Source organism: Erythrolamprus reginae, chromosome Z (genome assembly GCF_031021105.1).
Source record: "Erythrolamprus reginae isolate rEryReg1 chromosome Z, rEryReg1.hap1, whole genome shotgun sequence".
NCBI lineage: Eukaryota > Metazoa > Chordata > Lepidosauria > Squamata > Dipsadidae > Erythrolamprus > Erythrolamprus reginae.
Genome location: NC_091963.1, coordinates 126542561 through 126561282, shown reverse-complemented (window position 1 = coordinate 126561282; position 18722 = coordinate 126542561). Strand labels below are relative to the sequence as shown.

At 37.9% G+C, this 18722-nt stretch overlaps 1 protein-coding gene across 4 annotated transcripts in view; it reads right to left on the bottom strand.

Annotated features, from left to right (window-relative positions):
* Positions 1–18722, bottom strand: part of LOC139153675 (RING finger protein 112-like) — a 28978-nt gene that overhangs the window by 10187 nt on the left and 69 nt on the right. Inside the window, exons 1-8 of one of the 4 annotated variants that reach the window (XM_070727929.1) lie at positions 15898–16075; positions 9370–9438; positions 7703–8000; positions 6513–6728; positions 5818–5955; positions 4639–4743; positions 4496–4546; positions 1998–2054 (exon numbers count right to left, since the gene is read on the bottom strand). In XM_070727929.1, the coding sequence (XP_070584030.1) occupies positions 1998–2054; positions 4496–4546; positions 4639–4743; positions 5818–5955; positions 6513–6728; positions 7703–8000; positions 9370–9395 (891 nt within the window). In that variant the 5' untranslated portion in view covers positions 9396–9438; positions 15898–16075. Of the gene's footprint in view, positions 1–1997; positions 2055–4495; positions 4547–4638; positions 4744–5817; positions 5956–6512; positions 6729–7702; positions 8001–9369; positions 9439–15897; positions 16076–18722 lie in introns of those variants that run through there. The other 3 variants (XM_070727931.1, XM_070727930.1, XM_070727933.1) reach the window with 3 other exon arrangements.

Here is an 18722-nt window from a genome sequence, read left to right as displayed (position 1 = left end):
TGCATGGAAGCAACAAACCTACTCTGCATGGTTGGAAAGGTTAGTTAGAAAGTAGATTGTACATAGGGCTGCAAGATTCTACTGTTACAAAGAACTACAGGAAGTATTTTCAACCTTTTTCTGCCAAAGAATGAATCTGGAATGTTGATCAATGCTGCTAAAACAGGCAGACAGATAAATGCATACCACTGTGAAACTAGGATCCTTCCCTATTAAATCTGACTTTTAGGCTCTGGGTGAAATATGGGTAATCTTCAATTGACAACAGTTCATTTATTATTTATTGATTATTTGGACTGATATGCCACCCCTCTCCATGGACTTGGAGCGGCTCATAACAAAAAGATACAATATAAAACCTTTCTAAGCTAATTAATAGAATAATTACTTTAAAAATATCTTAAAAGTAGTCATTTATCGTTCATTGACCTATAAAGCCTTACATGGCATTAGACCGCCTTCTGCAACATGAATCCTAGTGACCAGTTAGGTCCCACAGAGTTGGCCTTCTCTGGGTCCCGTCGGCCAGACAATGTCATCAGGCGGGGCCTAGGGGAAGAGCCTTCTCTGTGGTGGCCCCGACACTCTGGAATCAGCTCCCTCCAGAGATTTGCATTGCCCCCACCCTCTTTGCCTTTCGCAAGACTCTTAAGACCCACCTATGTTGCCAGGCATGGGGCAGGTAGATTATGCCCCCCCCCCCCCGCCGACCATTAAATGTTACATGTGGATGTGACTGAGTTAATTGACAGCTTCTTAATGTAGTGGGATTTTAGCTGATAGTTTTAACAAATTAGATTTGTATACATATTGTTTTGGTATTTATCCTGTGAGCCGCCTGAGTCTTTGGAAAAGGGCAGCATATAAGTCTAAATAATACTAATACTAATACTAATACTAATACTAATACTAATTATTATTATTATTATTATTATTATTATTATTATTATTATTATTATTATTATTATTATTAATTATTTAGTAAACATTTAAAGTTACACTGGCACTGAAAAAAACTGACTTATGACCATTTTTTACACCTACAACTGCTGCAGCTTTCCCATAATCACATGATCGAAATTCAGATGCCTGGCAACTGATTCATATTTATGATGTTGCAGCATCCTCCTGGAATTATGTGATCAACGTTTGGGACTTTTTGAACAGCAAAGTCAATGAGGAAGTCAGGTTCAATTTAACAACTGGGTTACTAACTTAATGAAATCAATGATTCAGTTAACAACTATGGCAAGAAATGTTATAAAATGGGACAAACTCATTTAACAAATGTTTCACATAGCAATATAAATTTTGGGCTCAATTGTGGTCATAACTTGAGGACTACCTATACTTTCTAAGGGATTTCCTACTTTATCTTACTAAATCAGCTCTTATTTCATGAATATGATTGAAAACATTCCTCTCTATCCAATATTTGACTTTTTCCTTAAAAAAGTGTTATTCAGTATTATTGTCCTTTCTCTTGAGGAATTGGGTAAAAAGGGCTGGTTGAATAAGATGACTTATTTTTCCAAAGCACACACCCCTCCTTCCTTTACTTTGTTGCTTTAAGAAAGTTTATCTCTGCTTGATTTGAATGTCAGAACCTAATCAGGCAGTGAGAAAGTTAGTACAGTACAGCAAAATGAGATTTCCATCAAAAGCATAGATAGACAACCTGGGGTCCTGAGGGTTCAAGTTCCATTTTACAGAAAAACGAATACATTATAGAGATAAATAATGCATTCTCAAATAGCACTGGGTAAAAAAAAAATTCATTGGTATTCACAATGAAAGAAAAGGAAAGAGATGCAAGTACCAGGCAGAAGAAAACAGAGATGAAGAGGCGTTTGCTGTGAACAGGAATTCAGGAACAAAGGGCTTCTTTGACAATGCTTAAGGGCAACAGTCCTGAGGGAATGGTGACAGTGGGAGAGGGGAAAAATATACATTACACAAATGTAAAAAGGAAGAAGGAAAAAGATGGAGCTCCTGACCTGAACAGACTTCAATTTGAATTGATGGCCCACGGTCTTCGCTATGTACAAAAGCATCTGTGGGATAAAAGAAGTAGGTGACTATTAAATTAGGTGATTTAATTTCACTGAAATTAATTATATGTTCACTTAGTGGCAGAGATAAAGAACTAAAATGTCATTTAGGAAATACATGATTTTGAGTTATTGTTTTTACTGTTGGCTACCTTGAATGCCTAATGACAGGAAAGATAAAGAGAGATATAAAATTATATTTTTAGAAATGATATAATGGTTCATTGATGTTTAAATTGGATTTGACATTTTTATCTACCTACTGAATCCTTCCTCAGGACACAGGGTAGGTATTGTCAGCTGTTGTTGTTATTCTTATTAGCAATAATAATAACAACAATCATAATAATCATAATCTCTTTTATTCCTTAAAAATGAAACTCAGTCAACTGAACATTTTAAAAAGTGTCACAAATACCATTGACTGGTGCTAATGGTTGATATGGGTTGTTGCCAGTATCCTAGGTATCAGCTAAGTATCTTCTTAAAATATATGATGTTCCAAGTAGCGCAGTTTTTTGCAGTTCCACTGGTGTTATTGCAGGAAGCTGCAATTTCTTGATGTGTTTTGTGAAATTCTTGACCATGGTACCAAGTGCCCCAAAGAAATGGGTATCACTGTTACATGTTTCATCCATAGCCGTATAGTTTCAATGGCCAGGTCGCGATATTTCGTAATTTTTCCCGTTCTTTTTCTTTGACTATGGTATCTCCTGATACAGAGATACTATACTCTTTGGCCCACAGCAACTGTGATATCTGGCATGTTCTGTTCCAAATGACAATCTCTCTGTATTCAAAAGTTCCACAAGATCTTCACCATCTCCTTTTCATTAACTTTTTCCACTTTATGATCCCATGACTTTTCGGATAGAAGTATGTCATATTTATTTTTACATAATGACTAATGGAATAATTTAGAATATCTTTGATCCAGGAGGCAATTTTGTTGTACTCCACTGGGTTTTCTCCAATTCTTTCCAAAAATTCAAAGCTTTTCCTTTACACGGGTGAACTCAATTAGTTTAGACTCAATTTTTATCAAGGAATCAGTAGAAGAGGTGTTAGTTTCTTCTCAACTGGACATTTTCACAATATTGTTTTATTCATCCTTCATATTTTTCAATTTTCTTTGCTGTTGCTATTACACATTGTTTTATTTCTTTCATGATTTGTTGTTATTGTTTTTCCTCCAGGTATTTTTTGTGTAGTGTTTTTCAGCTATTTGTTATTTAGTTTTCCTTCTTTCAAATACTTTAAATTGCTGACATCCTCTGGTAATTTTAAATTTTATTTTCAAGTCCGATTTTCCACTTTGGTGTTCTAGCGGGTTTCTTTTTTGGCATTTTATAACCCAGTTCTGCACTTATAATGGGAATTGTGCTATATATTAGTGCGTTGGTTTCATATAGTGTACTAGATGGGATGGAATTTAAAATGTTGATCATGGCAGTTAACAGATCTTTCACTTATTTGCTATGCACTTCATGTATGTTTCCTTTGACGTGGTTTTCAATCTTTCTTCAAGCATTTTTGCTAGATCATATACTTCTACATTTTTGAGTTGTTGCACAGGAGGATCTTCATCCTATATGTTAGTTTCTTCTACTGACTGGTCAGTTTATTCAGATACTGGAGCAATTTCTTCAGCTTGTTCATCATTACTTGTTTTCTTTTTAGCCAATATTTTTAGATGTTGCTTTTCCACATCTTTGAAAACTTTATTATGGATAATGAAGCTTCTTTGACCCATTAATCTTATAAAATTGGAGTGTTTTTGTAAAACAGTGAATTGCATGAACCAGAGATGAGTTAATTATTCCATGGATGTGCAGATTCAGACAACGAGTTAGTTTCATATCTAAGATCAAAATGTTGTGGGGATCCAAGCTTTTGTTTAGTGATTATGTTCATGGCTGAGTCAACCATATAAATTTGAAATTTCCTTATTGGTTGCCCTGATCTATTTTGATGTCTTCATTGTGGACTATAGGAAATGGAAGAGAGAGTAGGTCACACTGGAACAACAGTGATTGGGACCATGAGCTGCCCATGTTTTCCATTAGGACAAAGATTAATTAAGTGGTTTTGAAATTAGATGACCTGGAAAAAGATTCAGATGCTTTGAAGGGTATTATAGCCACCATTTTTCACCTTCCTCAGCATTTTCTGTAAATGGATCTGAAGTACTACATAACCTACTACTTATAGAGGCTTGTGCAAGGCATTGATTCTCTACTTGTAATATGCTGATACTGATTCACACTGCTAGGATCTTTCCAATTTGGTTACCTGAATCAATGGATACCAGAAGTCTGGGCTTTGGTTTATGCCACCTATTTTTTAGCAATATTTTTATATCACCTCTACCTGATAGTGTTACATTTTCTCCCACCTCTCTCTGAGACAAGGATCACACTTTTAATATTCAAAGCCCAACTCACTTCCATGTATTCCAGGTCTGGGTCCTTCAGTTTATGAGACACATTGAGAATCTAAAAGACAATTAAGAAAGACAAAAAAGGTGTGCTGAGCATGTTTTTACAGTCTAGAGGAAAAAAGAATTATTTGGTTTCTAGAACTTTACCTGATAGGAGCTTAACAGCATGGAGAAAGCTGAAAGCTTGACACCATTGTCCTTGCTTCTCTCTATATCCATTAAGCCCTCAGTGTCAATCAAAAACAAGGCTACCTGGAGATGGAATAGAGAAGTGAAATAAATGAATATATGAATATATATATGTACAATGGTACCGCGTCTTACGAACTTAATTTGTTCCGTGATCAAGTTCGTAAGTAGAAAAGTTCATAAGATGAAACAATGTTTCCATAAAAATCAATGTAAAAGTGAATAATGTGTGAAAACCAATTAGGAAAATCCAAAACTTTAAGGCTTTAAAAAAAGAAAGCGGCGACCAGAGGAAGCAGCGGGCGAGAGGTTACTTTGGAAGCGAGATCGGGCGGAGAACGTAGCAGCAGGCAAGGGACATTTTGAAGAGAGATCAGGTAAAGAATGTAGTAGCAGGCAAGGGACATTTTGAAGAGAGTTCAGGCACAAAATGTAGCAGCAGGCAAGGGGCATATTGAAGAGAATTTGGGCACAGAATGTAGCAGGAAGCCAGAGCCATATTGAAGAGAGTTGGGGCACAAAACATAGCAGGAAGCCAGAGCCATATTGAAGAGAGTTGGGGCACAAAACATAGCAGGTAGCCAGAGCCATATTGAAGAGAGTTGGGACACAAAACATAGCAGGAAGCTAGAGCCATATTAAGAGAGTTGGGGCACAGAACGTAGCAGCAAGCCAGCGGCATATTGAAGAGAGTTGGGGCACAGAATGTAGCAGGAAGCCAGAGGCATATTGAAGAGAGTTGGGGCACAGAATGTAGCAGGAAGCCGGAGGCATATTGAAGAGAGTTTGGGCACAGAACGTAGCAGAAAGCCAGGAACATATTGAAGAGAGTTTGGGCACAGAACGTAGCAGGAAGCCAAGAGCATATTGAAGAGAGTTTGGGCACAGAAAGTAGCAGTAAGCCAGGGGCATATTGAAGAGAATTCGGGTATAGAACGTAGCAACAAGCTACGGCTGCAACCTTTTGGGTAGCATTAATGGAATTTTATTTCATTTGGGGACCGTTGTGATATTTAGGAGGTGGAAAATGCATTAAATTCAGAAAAATTGTTGAAAAACATAGGGGCTACAAAGAAGAAGACAAAAGGTAGAAAAAGAAGGAAATTTACTTCTTGTATTGAACTTTCAAACATTTACCTTTCCATTTTCATCAGAGACCAAAAATGGCTGATTCCATATCCATATCCCTTTGGTAATGCTCTCAGTTCCTGGATGCCATTGAAAACCTGCCAGTAGCTCATCTTCTTGGCCCAACCAAGAGTCATCTGTAATAGTCTGTCAGCAAGGAAGAAATAAATGAGATAAGAAACACACAGCTGCTTCAATAGCGTGGTTAGTCAAATGACACATATTTTACAATATGACAAAAATTACTTGGCCAAGCAACTTTCTCTATTTTGCTCCTTATTTCTGCAAAGTTCATCATTTGCCTTTTGGTGATATCCATGTTTTGGTTTTATTCTTCATTTTTAATTATATTTTATGATTTATTTATGGCATAAATCTCCAGGGAATTTAGAAACCCCTTGATAGTCATTTGTACTCTATCAGTGAGATACTATTGAGATATGAGATACTGCTGTATCTTCAATAAACAATATTCCTTTATTAATCTGTTACATTTGTTTTTTCAGACCAAGAATGAATGCCTTATACATTTCCCACTCTCCTCATATTCTTTAGAAAGTTGAACATGAGCAAAATGCAACCCACATAAACTCATTCCTTATGCTTGACTTCTTGAATAAAATCTACACAACACTATATAACACCATCCACAATTGAAATAATTTTAAAATACTAAGAAAATAAACATTTATTCTCAAACTTACCAAGTTTTTAAGTCTCCGTAGGAGAAAATTTAACAAGAAGGATTTACCCTGTCGCTGTTCCCCAAAGATGGAAATCAAGCAGATAGGAGTATCTTTCACCTCTTCCTGCTCTAAGCAATTACTCAGGGCTTCCTCATCCAAGTAGAGAACCCCATTTTCATCCAAACCTACTAGCTGTACTGGCTGCCCCAACTCCAATGAAGCTGTTGGCATCTTCTGAAAAAAGAGACAACCAGGTAAAAACAAGTTGTGTTCCAACTTTTACTTAGTTGTAGACATGTAAACATTACACACAGGCACACATATTACTATATAATGTAATATGTCTACATACATACACCTACACATGCACAGCTCTTCTAAAATTATATACATTCAAACTCATTTACTGCGATAGAAAAAACATACCCAGAGCATAGAAGGGGAAAAAAGAAAAAAAATATACTGGTTTACGTACCTGACCAAAATTTTTCTACTGGTTCTGCATACCTCACTGGCTGATGGGATCCAGAGAAGACCAACTCTGTGGATCCTTACCAGTCGCTGGGAGCCATGTGATAGAAGACGGACTCAAAGATAGCCTGTCTATCTGTCTGTCTGTCTGTCTGTCTGTCTACCTACCTATACATACATACATACATACATACATACATACATACATACATACATACATCTATCAATCACATATCAATCTAACTACAGGCAATGTAGGACATGACCACATTGGGCTGAGGGAGGGTGAAAAGATCTAGATCTCCTCTTAAAGTCCATTGACCCTTATCTGGAACTAATTTGTTATTACCATTAGTAGATATTGTCTACTATCTAGACACTGTCTAGATAGCATGAAATAAACTTGTAGAGTTTTTGAACTCTATCCTGGCTTGTGATTTTTTGTACCTGACATGCAATGCAATAAAATCTTCCTAGTTCCATGTAGATCAGTGGTTCCCAACCTTTTTTTGGCCATGCCACACCCAAGCATCTCTAAAATCCTGATGTCCCCCCCCCCTCCAAATAACATACAATTCTTACTATTCAAAAGGTGAACTCTACACATGCAGAGGAAGCCTAAAAGATCATTAACTTGGTTTAAACAAGGCTCCAATTGCCCCCTTTAAAAATCAAATTGCCCCTCTGTGGAGCATGGTCTCCAAGGTTGGGAACCAGGGATCTAGATGCAATCTCACCTTGTTGGCCTCTTCGAGATGAGGAAACTGTGAAATTTTTTCTACTAAACTTTTCAGCCGTGTATCTGGTTTCATTTGTTCAGGGTGGCAGAGATGGCGACATTCAGGACAATTGTACTCAGACTGTGGAGAATTATTTAAGTGACTTAACAGACAGTCTTGACAGAAATTATGGCCACAATCTATAGAAACAGGGTTATTGAATGATTCCAAACATATAGAACATATGATGTCTTCATGAAGGTCCTGGATCATGCCTCCTACAGGCTTTGATGTAGGGACTGTTGATGAAGTAGGTCTGAAAGAGGCAAAGAAAAAGAACTGAATCAAGCTGTGAGAGGTCAAGACTTCCATCAATAGCTCTAGTTTTGTTTTATGTGATATTGTAGGGCCAAACTGCTGTTCAGAAATCCAGAAGCCCCATCTTAAAAGATTAGCATTATAACTGAAATGAAGAGAAGGCCAAACTATATCATTGTATGCAGCCTAAGTATATAGATAGTGCATAGGAATTAAGAGTTCGGAAGGAGCTGGGTGGCTTATAAATCAAATAAATAAAATAAAATTAAATCTGATTATGTTATTTTCCCAGATCAGAACTCCCCGTATGCAAAGAGGAGGAGGAAAGATTAAAAACCAGAGAAAGGGGAATGTTAAGAGAAGAGAAAAAGGAAATATTAAATGAAAATCAATGAGTTCATCTGCTTTGTATCTGGACCCTAAAACACCATCCCTTATTTCAGTCTTCTACTATTAGAATCTTTTCTCCTAAAATCCATTACCAATTAGTAATATTCTCACAAAACAAAAAATGGGCTGCCTTTATCCTGGCCTGTGAACTCGGTTTGTCTCCAAAGAGTGAAAGTGAAAAGACTGCATTCCTCAGTCCAAAACAATTACACTAAAAATACATAATATTTTGGCTTATTTTTATATTTGTCATATTCCTTTGCAACATTATTTTTTATAGGTTTAAGTGAAAACAATCTAGGTGAAATGATTGCCTTTCCTTTATTTCTTCTTGAGAAACTGACTCATCAAAAGTAAATGAATAAAATATTTATCTGATAATCAGGGTTAACATAGATGGACTTGGAAACCACTGATTTCTGTTTCTAATTTTTCTTTCAGCTGATTTGAGTTCTTAAAGCTGTCATTTCTACACTCTAGGAAGGGCTTACCTTTTATTTAAAGCATTTAGACTAATTTCCAGCAAATTCCAAACTGATCACAAGAATAAATAAAAATACAGTAATAATCAGCAGAAAAATAAAAGAGTTGCAATGAATTCTGAAATGATTGGAAATGTTTTTTGCTAAAAATTAAATAAATAAATAAACGAATAAATAAATTCAGAGAAATAGCATAATTTCTATTAGATGGATGGATGGATGGATGGATGGGTAGACAGACAGACAGACAATAAATAAACAACATCTCACAGAATCTTAATTTCTTGGAATTTCAACCAATGAGGCATTTTTAAAAAAATGTATGATTCTTTGTTGCTAGGAAATTACACTCTTTACCCATATTATAATAAATCAAAGTGGGGGTGGTCATGATGAAGGTGATGAGAACACAGAAGTTAGATGAAGTCGTTACATTAATTCTTTCAGCATTATTTCCCCAAATATTTTTCTTTGGAAAATAAAGAACCAACTCACAGTTTAGCACTATTTTTGTTTCCCATTCTGTGATGACTCGAATTCTGTGAGATTCCCAACTTCTCCTTTCTAGAATAAAGAAGATCACATTGCTAAGCAGAGGGTAATCTAATTTTTTCCTTATCCTATCTGCCTGCCTGCCTGCACATTTATTTATTTATTTATTTATTTATTTATTTATTTATTTATTGTTTGCTTGCTTATTTATTTGTTTGCTTGCTTATTTATTTATTTACTTATTTACTTACTTACTTAATTACTTACTTACTTACAAATAAATCAAGGCAATAAACATACCCAACATACATTCCTTCTCCTATTTCCTCTCCTCTCCTTTTCAACATCTACATGAAACCCCAGAGTGAGATAATCTGATGACATGGAGTGAGTTACCAACAATATGCTGAAGATATTCAGCTGTACATTTCCACCCAATGTCAATTCAGAAAAGCAGTGGATGTGATGTGCCAGTGCCTGGAAGCCATAAGGGTCTGGATGGGAGTCAACAGGCTCAAGCTTAACCCCGACAAGACTGGGTGGCTGTGGGTTTTGCCCCTCAAAGAGTACATCATCTGTCTGTCTTTGGTACTGGGGGAGGGGAAGAAAAAAACCCCTCCCCCTCAGAAAGGGTTTGCAACTTGGATATCCTCCTAGATCCCCAGCTGAGGTTAGATCAACTGTGGCTCAATATAGATAGGGGGACTTTTGCACAGGTACACCTTGTGCACCGGGAGGCTCTTCACACAGTCACTTATGCCTCATCACCTCACGCCTTGACTATTACAACACGCTCTACATGGGGGTACCATTGAAGAGCATTCAGAAACTACAACTGGTTCAAAATGCAGCTATGAACCATAGTACACCCGTGTAACTCCAACTCTCTGCAAGCTGCATTGGTTATTAATCGGTCTCCAGATGCAATTCAATATATTGGTTATCACCTTTAAAACCCTACATGGCTTAGGACCACTCTATTTACTGGACTGCCTACTACCTCACACTTCACTATGACCAATAAGAGCCCACAGAGTTGGCTTTCTCCAGGTTCCATCTCCAAACAATGTTGGTTGGCAGGGCCATGGGAAAGAGTCTTCTATGTGGCAGTTCTGACCCTTTGGAACCAACTGCCCAGGAGATTCACACGATCCCTACTCTACCGATCTTCTGGAAAGCCATTAAGACCTGGCTTTTCCTGTGGGCCTAGGACCATGAATGATTGAATGTATGAATATTATTAGTAGGGTTTCTATATGTTGTTAGCCGCCCAGAGTCCACTGGAGTTGGGTGGCACACAAGCCTTGTTAAACATTAAACATTAAACCATAACATTCAAACCACCATCACCCATCCCAACCTTTAATTCACCTTCAACCAAAACCAACTCCCCTATGACTTCACCAATAGAGTGATCAACAGCTGGAATTCATTACTTGACTCTGTTGTTTCTTCCCCAAACCCCAAAATCTTCAACCTTAGATTGTCTGCAGTTGACCTCTCCCCTTTGTGCCTACCCTCCCTGTCCTACTGTCCTATTGTCTTCTTTTATCATTAATTTCTATGTTATGTTTATATAAACTACTATCCTATACTTGATTGACAAATAAATAAAATAAATAAATAAACATTTTCTTCACAACAGCAATCCTGCTGGCTGTGCTAGACTAAGAGAGAATGACTGGCTCAAAGTTACTCAGCTGGCTTTCATGGCTAATATTGGAATTAAACTCACAGACTCCTGCATTCTGGCTTGGCGCCTTAACAACTAGGCCAAATTGGCTTTTCCTTATTCTTATCTCATCCAGAATTTGAGAAATAAAGAAATAAGAAAAGAAGAAAATAGGTAATGAAAGACCAGTGTTTTGACTTTGTTTGGGATGGAAGAAATAAAAAGAACTACTTGCGAAAAAGAATGCAAAAATTAATGGTCCTAGTCTGATCATTATACACAAACAACAGAATACAATTCAAAAATTTCAGAACAAAGGTTTTTGTTGTTCTATTTTTTGTATTCTTAATGATTTCAAATCAATGCATGATAAAATATTAAGCAATATTAAGCAATGGGAACAAAAAGAAAAAAAACACTGTAATCCAAGCTAAATTGGGAAATGCCAATGTACAGAAAACAGCTTCAACCTTTTTTTAAAAAAAGGTTTTTAAACAGTGAGATGGGATAAATATATAAGGAACCTTATAGAAAATCCTAGAAGGTTTTATTATGGGGTATAATGAGCCGGGGTGGTGCAGCAGGCAGAGTGCTGTACTGCAGGCAACTGAAGCTGACTACAGATCTGCAGGTCAGCAGTTCAAATCTCATCACCAGCTCAAGATTGACTCAGCCTTCCATCCTTCTGAGGTGGGTAAAATGAGGACCCAGATTGTGGGGCTAATATGCTGGCTCTGTTAAAAAGTACTATTGTTAACATATTGTAAGCCGCCCTGAGTCTAAGGAGAAGGGCATACAAATCAATCAATCAATTAAACAAACAAACAAACAAACAAACAAACAAACAAATAAACAACAGGAATAAAGGCAGCATACAAGACCTTAAAATTTTCCTGTTAAGGATTTTTAAAATATTTGAAACATCTGTCCCTCACCATCCGGGGAATATTTGGAATATAAACTCACTGAAAAGAATTTACAATTCTTATTATGTGTAAAGATTACTACTAGAAGCTAGATTAATAAAAGGAAAGGGACATTCTCATTAAAATTGTCGTGTATATTTTTTCACTGATAAAGGTGAAAATTTTATTTCTGGTGATGTAATGAGCGCATTTTTGTTACATCTATGAAAAGGAAATTTTAATTTAATTTGTATTAAAATTTTAGATTTTAATACAATAATATTAATCATTGCCTTTAGTAATTTGTTGCTGTAGTTGTTCAATTTTCCAGTCTAACATTCAGACTTGATGTTTCCTTGTGGTCTTCTATCTGAGTACAAACTGCTTAAATTGTCAAAATCAGAGAAAGAAGGTTAAAAAAGATCTACTTCTAGTTTTAGTCAGCCTGTTTAATTAGAAAAAAGCCTATTATGTTTATTCTACTTATTTTATTTTATTTTTATAGATAACTCAAGACAGTAAACATATCTAACATATCTCCCTCCTTCTATTTTCCCCCACAGCAATAAATCTGTGAGGTGGTGTGGAATGAGAGAGAGAGAGAGAGAGAGAGAGAGTGAGTGACTTAATTTTAAATTGAGAGTATTATAATAAGGGATGGAATTCAGCAGGTTCTGACAGGTTTTGGAGAACCGGTAGTGGAGATTCTGAGTAGTTTGGAGAACTGGCAAATTATCACCTCTAACTGGCCCCAGAGTGGGATGGGAATGGAGACCTTGCAGTATCCCTCCGCTATCCTGCCCACCAAGCCCTGCCCACAGACCGCTAGGGAAAAATTTTGAATTTCACCCCTGATTATAATGGGTTAAATGGGCTATCGGTAGAGCAGATGGTGGCCTAAAAGTGGAGCTCTCCCCTCCCGATCAGGAAGCTATGCATTTAATCCTAGGTAGTGGCAGATGTTTATCTATCTAGGTGCAGTGAGTAACTGTATGCTGCGAACTCCACACAGGCAACAGGAAGGGCATCTGGCCAGTAAATACGCAAGCTCAACTCCACCCTGATGCAAGTGATTACAAGTTCATTAAAACAAAAATGGGCTGTAGATAATAGAGGTTATAGTCTAAAATATCCAGGGTATACCAAGCTAAGAAAAGCTGATGGAATTCATCAATTTGTCATTACACAGTAAACCCGCAAGAGAGATTTAGCATTGTGAATATTATTTCTACAGAAAGCTTATCTCAATTTATATAGTTTAATCATTAGCTTAAAGTGAGTTGCCATTTTTCATCCCTGTTATTCATCTACTTCATAACAAAGAAGGAAAGTTCTTGTTCTTGATGGTTGGATTTGAGGTGAGAAATTCAGTCTGTATAGCACAAAATATTTTTGTAAGGAAGTTCTCCACATATTATATATTTTATTATATAATAAAGTAGCTTCTTAAGTGTAAACTTTCTAATACTTAAGTGAACTCAAAAACAAGTTGAGTAAGCTAACAGAGCAAATGTTAAAATATGTTGCCTTTTGTTTTTAGAACACTGTAGCTTTCAGTATCATGCAAATTAGGGAGGGAAGAAAATTGATTCTTCCACTCTTCTGAACATCTGCCCTTGTTTCCTACTGATAGAGACAAAGAGTTTTGTAATAAATTTCATCTTCTATTTCTGTGACATCATCGATCCACTATTTCAGGGCTGGCTGTATTCAACCATACCCATAGTTTCTGTTTCTGTTCCTGATTGCTTTAACCTTAAGTGCCTTAAAAATATATTTGCATTATATTTAAGTGTGATTAGGAAGGGTGGGGACGTAAAAAAAGCCATCCAAGCAAGAAAAACTGCAAGGAAATAATTTCTTTCACATGTTCCTCTTCACATTTTCGTTCTGAAGTCTCTATTGAAGCATGTGACAACAAACTATTACTTTAGTTCAATAATCTCATAAAAACCAGCACACTATTAAATGTTGAGGCAAAAGCAGTTAGTTAACAATTCTATATACAGTGATCCCTCGGTTAGCGCGGGGGTTACGTTCCAAGACCTCCCGCGCTAATCGATTTCCGCGTTATACTGGATGCGGAAGTAAAAGCACCATCTGCGCATGCGCGCCCTTTGTTCCATGGCCGCACATGCGCAGAAGGTGGAGCGACGCAAGTTCGGAGGCTGGCAATGCAATGGTGATTTTTCCGGGCTCCTCGCCGCTACCCACAGGGCAGCGTTGGCGGCAATGGCAATGGCAACCCTCCCTCCTTCCCTCCTTCCCTTCTCTCCTTCCCTCCCTCCTTCCTTCCCTCCTTCCCTTCTCTCCCTCCCTCCTTCCTTCCTTCCCGTCATCGGGCGGGAAAAACCGTGGTGTAGGAAAAAAACCGCGGACTTATTTTTTAATTAATATTTTTTGAAAAACCGCGTTGCAGCGTTTCGCGCTAATCAAGAACGCGCAAATCGAGGGATCACTGTATGTTATATGCTATGTTAATGTTATGTTATGTATGTTATGTGTGTTGTGTTGTTATGTTATGTTTGTTGTGTTGTGTTGATGTGATATGATGTGAAATGATATATCACTATAAATTAGTTGGGGCTATAAAAAAAGGTAGTTGAATACACCAGATAACAAAGATTAGAAGAAAGAATAGCAGATTTTGTTGTCCTTTTGTGATAAAGCAGAATATGAACAATACAATTACTATTAGGAAAACTTTTCTGCTTGTTCTTGCTGGCAATTCTGATTGCTAATCCATTAATGATACTTACTTACAATTAGTAACACTTCTAGGCTAACAAACCTACACCTTTAGTGTAGATTAAACTAGGTGAAGCATCTAACTACCTTGGATGATCTCAAACAACTAAACAAAGGTTTGCCTGTTTAGTACTTGGATGAGATACCACCAGGAAATAAGGGAATCATAAATTAAACTGGGAAGTTGAAAAAGAATCCCCTAAAAGAGGTGTAAAAATCTCCATATCGTAAAAATACTTGCTATTTATTTATTTGATCAAATTTATATGTCAGTCATGTCATGGAATCTCTGCTCCTTTAGGAAAAAGTTGACAATCAATAAATTACAATCAATAAATGGGAATAGCAATTTATTCCACTGATTTTCGGTAGGTCTAATCCGATTTGCCTAGCCTTTATTACTAATTCCAGAGGTCTTCAAAAGTGGCAACTTTAAGACTAGTAGACTTCAACTTGAAGAATTCTCCAGCCAGGTGGTTGGAGAATTAGGCAAGTTGAAGTCCACATGTCTTATAGTTGCCAAGTTTGGGGAACCCTGATAATTCTGAAATGTGCAGGATTTGAAAACAAGCTTTGACCCAACCTTTTGTTCCTTTGAAGCTGTAAAGTAATTTATCTGCCACTCCTTACTCCCTGTTCTATTTTAATCATCCTCCTTATCTTTGTTCTGGAGGGCAACTTGTAGGAAAATAAAATAAAATAATCATCTTGGTTCTCTCCCCTTTCACCTTTTATTGCTAAAACCACCAGATCCTGTAATTCCAGTAAGACAACTGGATTTCCCCCTGAACTTTTTTTTTCATTGCTATTGTTGTTTCGTGAAACAGGAAAGGAAACTACTGTATTTGAAAACCATTGATAGTTATCCCACTCCCACTTCTCGCCAACTGCCGCTTTTTCCTCGGATCCTTCATTGGCAGAATCAAAATACTCTCTAGCGAGCAGAAAAGTGAAGCATCGTTTCATCTCCCCCTCCCAACCACTTCGAGTTCTCTCCTTGTCGAAGTAAAGTTCGGAAAGTTGAATGCCATAAATATCGCCAAATGACAGACAGGAAACAGGTTAAGTTTCAAGCAGGAAAAACCGCAGTGACCGACGCGCGACCCGTTTTTCTTATAACACAGCTTAAGGCGGATCAGGCAAGCAGAAGGGTCGGGGTGGGGAGGAATCCTTAAAAGAAATCGACCCCACCCTTTGCTATCTTACCTGTACCGAGCCAGGCTTTGTAAAGATTGTGGCAAAAGAGTCAAAAGCGAAAGTGAAAAGCAGCATGTTGCAGGCAGAGTGCATCGAGATACAGAAAGTGGCGCGGATTGGTCCACCAAAGTCTCACGGTTGATGAAGAAATGCCGCGTGAGAGGAATATTAATAGCCTTTTATGGGAGGACGAGAGGAATCAGGCTGTGCTAAAAAGGTGGACGCATTTCTGTGGAGGAATTCTGTTTCACCGCGAAGTTTGCCTAGTTTTCTTTCTGGCGTGCAGTGTAGCCATTTTCTTCCCTTCTGAGCAAACAGGCATGCAGGAATACATACACACGCACGTGGCGCACTCATACGGACACACGCACACACAGAGAGAGAGAGAAAGAGAGAGAGAATATTCGTTTCTGGCCAACTGTATTTTTTTTGTGTGAGAGCATATCCTCTATAACCTTCATTATGTATTTTACTATGTATACCCACTAAAACCCTCATTGTGTATTGGACAAAATCAATCAATCAATAAATAAATCAGAGTTAACACAGCTGTCTACCAGGAGATTGTGGAGCGCTCCTTGCTTCCATCTGCATACAACCTTTATGGGGATAGTGATTTAAATTTTCCTGCAGGACTTGTTACCTGCCCACACTGGCAAAAGCACCAGAACCTGCTTCAATGACTATAGGATTACTGTCCTTGATTGCCCAGCAAACTTGCCTGACCTTAACCCCATAGAAAATCTATGGGACATTGCCAAGAGAATGATAAGAGACATGAGACAAAACAATGCAGAAGAACTGAAAGCCGCTTTTGAAGCATCCTGGTCTTCCATAACACCACAGGTTATGGAAGACCAGGTAGCACAGTGCCACAGGTTGATAGCATCCATGCCATGCTGCATTGAGGCAGTAATTGCTGCAAAGGGGGCCTAAACAAAGTAATGCTTATACTTTTCAGAGGTCCAATATTGTTCTATGTACAATCCTTTTTTTAATTGATCTCATGTAATATTCTAATTTTCTGAGATGGGGGATTTGGGGTTTTCATGAGCTGTATCTGACAATCATCACTATTATGACAAATCATGGATTGAACTATCTTGCCTTGCATGTTATGAGTATCTCTCATATATTAAGTTTCACCTTTTAAGTTATATTTACTGAAATTATCGAACGTTTGCACAATATTCTAATTTTTCAAGTTTCATCTGTATAATGATTTCATAGTTGTTTTTCTGAATCCTTCTAGCTAGAGGCATCTTTTTATAAAAGTATTTGTTTTAATAATAATAATAATAATAATAATAATAATAATAATAATAATAATAATATATTGGATTTGTATGCCGCCCCTCTCCGTAGACTCGAGGCGGCTAACAACAATAATAAACACAACATGTACAATCCAATAATAAAAAACAACTAAAAAACCCTATTATAAAACCAAACATACACACAAACATACCATGCATAACTTGTAATGGCCTAGGGGGAAGGGCTATCTCAACTCCCCCATGCCTGGCGGTATAAATGAGTCTTGAGTAGTTTACGAAAGACAGGGAGGGTGGGGGCAGTTCTAATCTCCGGGGGGAGTTGGTTCCAGAAGGCTGGGGCCACCACAGAGAAGGCTCTTCCCCTGGGGCCCGCCAAACGACATTGTTTAGTCGACGGGACCCGGAGAAGGCCAACTCTGTGGGACCTTATCGGTTGCTGGGATTCGTGCGGTAGCAGGCGGTTCTGGAGGTAATCTGGTCCAATGCCATGTGAGGCTTTAAAGGTCATGACCAACACTTTGAATTGTGACCGGAAACTGATTGGCAGCCAATGCAAGCCACGGAGTGTTGAAGAAACGTGGGTGAATCTTGGAAGCCCCATGATGGCTCTCGCGGATGCATTCTGCACGATCTGAAGTTTCCAAACACTTTTCAAAGGTAGCCCCACGTAGAGAACATTGCAGTAATTGAACCTCGAGGTGATGAGGGCATGAGTGACTGTGACCAATGACTCCCTGTCCAAATAGGGCCGCAACTGGTGCACCAGGTGAACCTGGGCAAACGCCCTCCTCGCCACAACCGAAAGATGATGTTCCAATGTCAGCTGTGGATCGAGGAGGACGCCCAAGTTGCGAACCCTCTCTGAGAGGGTCAATAGTTCCCCCCCAGGGTAATGGATGGACAGATAGAATTGTCCTTGGGAGGCAAGACCCACAGCCACTCCGTCTTGTCTGGGTTGAGTTTGAGTTTGTTGACACCCATCCAGGCCCCAACAGCCTCCAGGCACCGGCACATCACTTCCACTGCTTCATTGACTGGACATGGGGTGGAGATGTATAACTGGGTATCATCGGCATATTGATAATACCTCACCCCATGCCCTTGGAGGAACATCAGCTTTATCATTGTGGCTGCTCATTTGGATTTAGCTAGGAACAGATCTTCCAGTGGATATTTTTCCATAGTAAAACACAAAGAAAACTATTTGCATACTGTGGCTATGCAGCCTGCATGGTGGAAGAAGAAGTATTGGGTTCGTTCACCACCTTTAGTTATTTATAACAATAATAAAGTTGGAATAAAAGTGAATAACAATAAAATAAACAAATGTGACCATGAAGTCTTCAGAAGCTGAATCTGACTTGAGCAATACTTGACTGATATTTGAAAAAAATACAAGATGTATAGGCTGCATAGCTATTTTGGTGTATGCTTCATGTTATCTTCTTAGACAGATAAAAAGAACTTCATAGTTTCTGTGGCACAAATTTTTTTACTGAAGCAGAACCAAGCCACCGGGCCTACAGTGGGTCCATTGCTGGTGACTTCTTTTCAAAT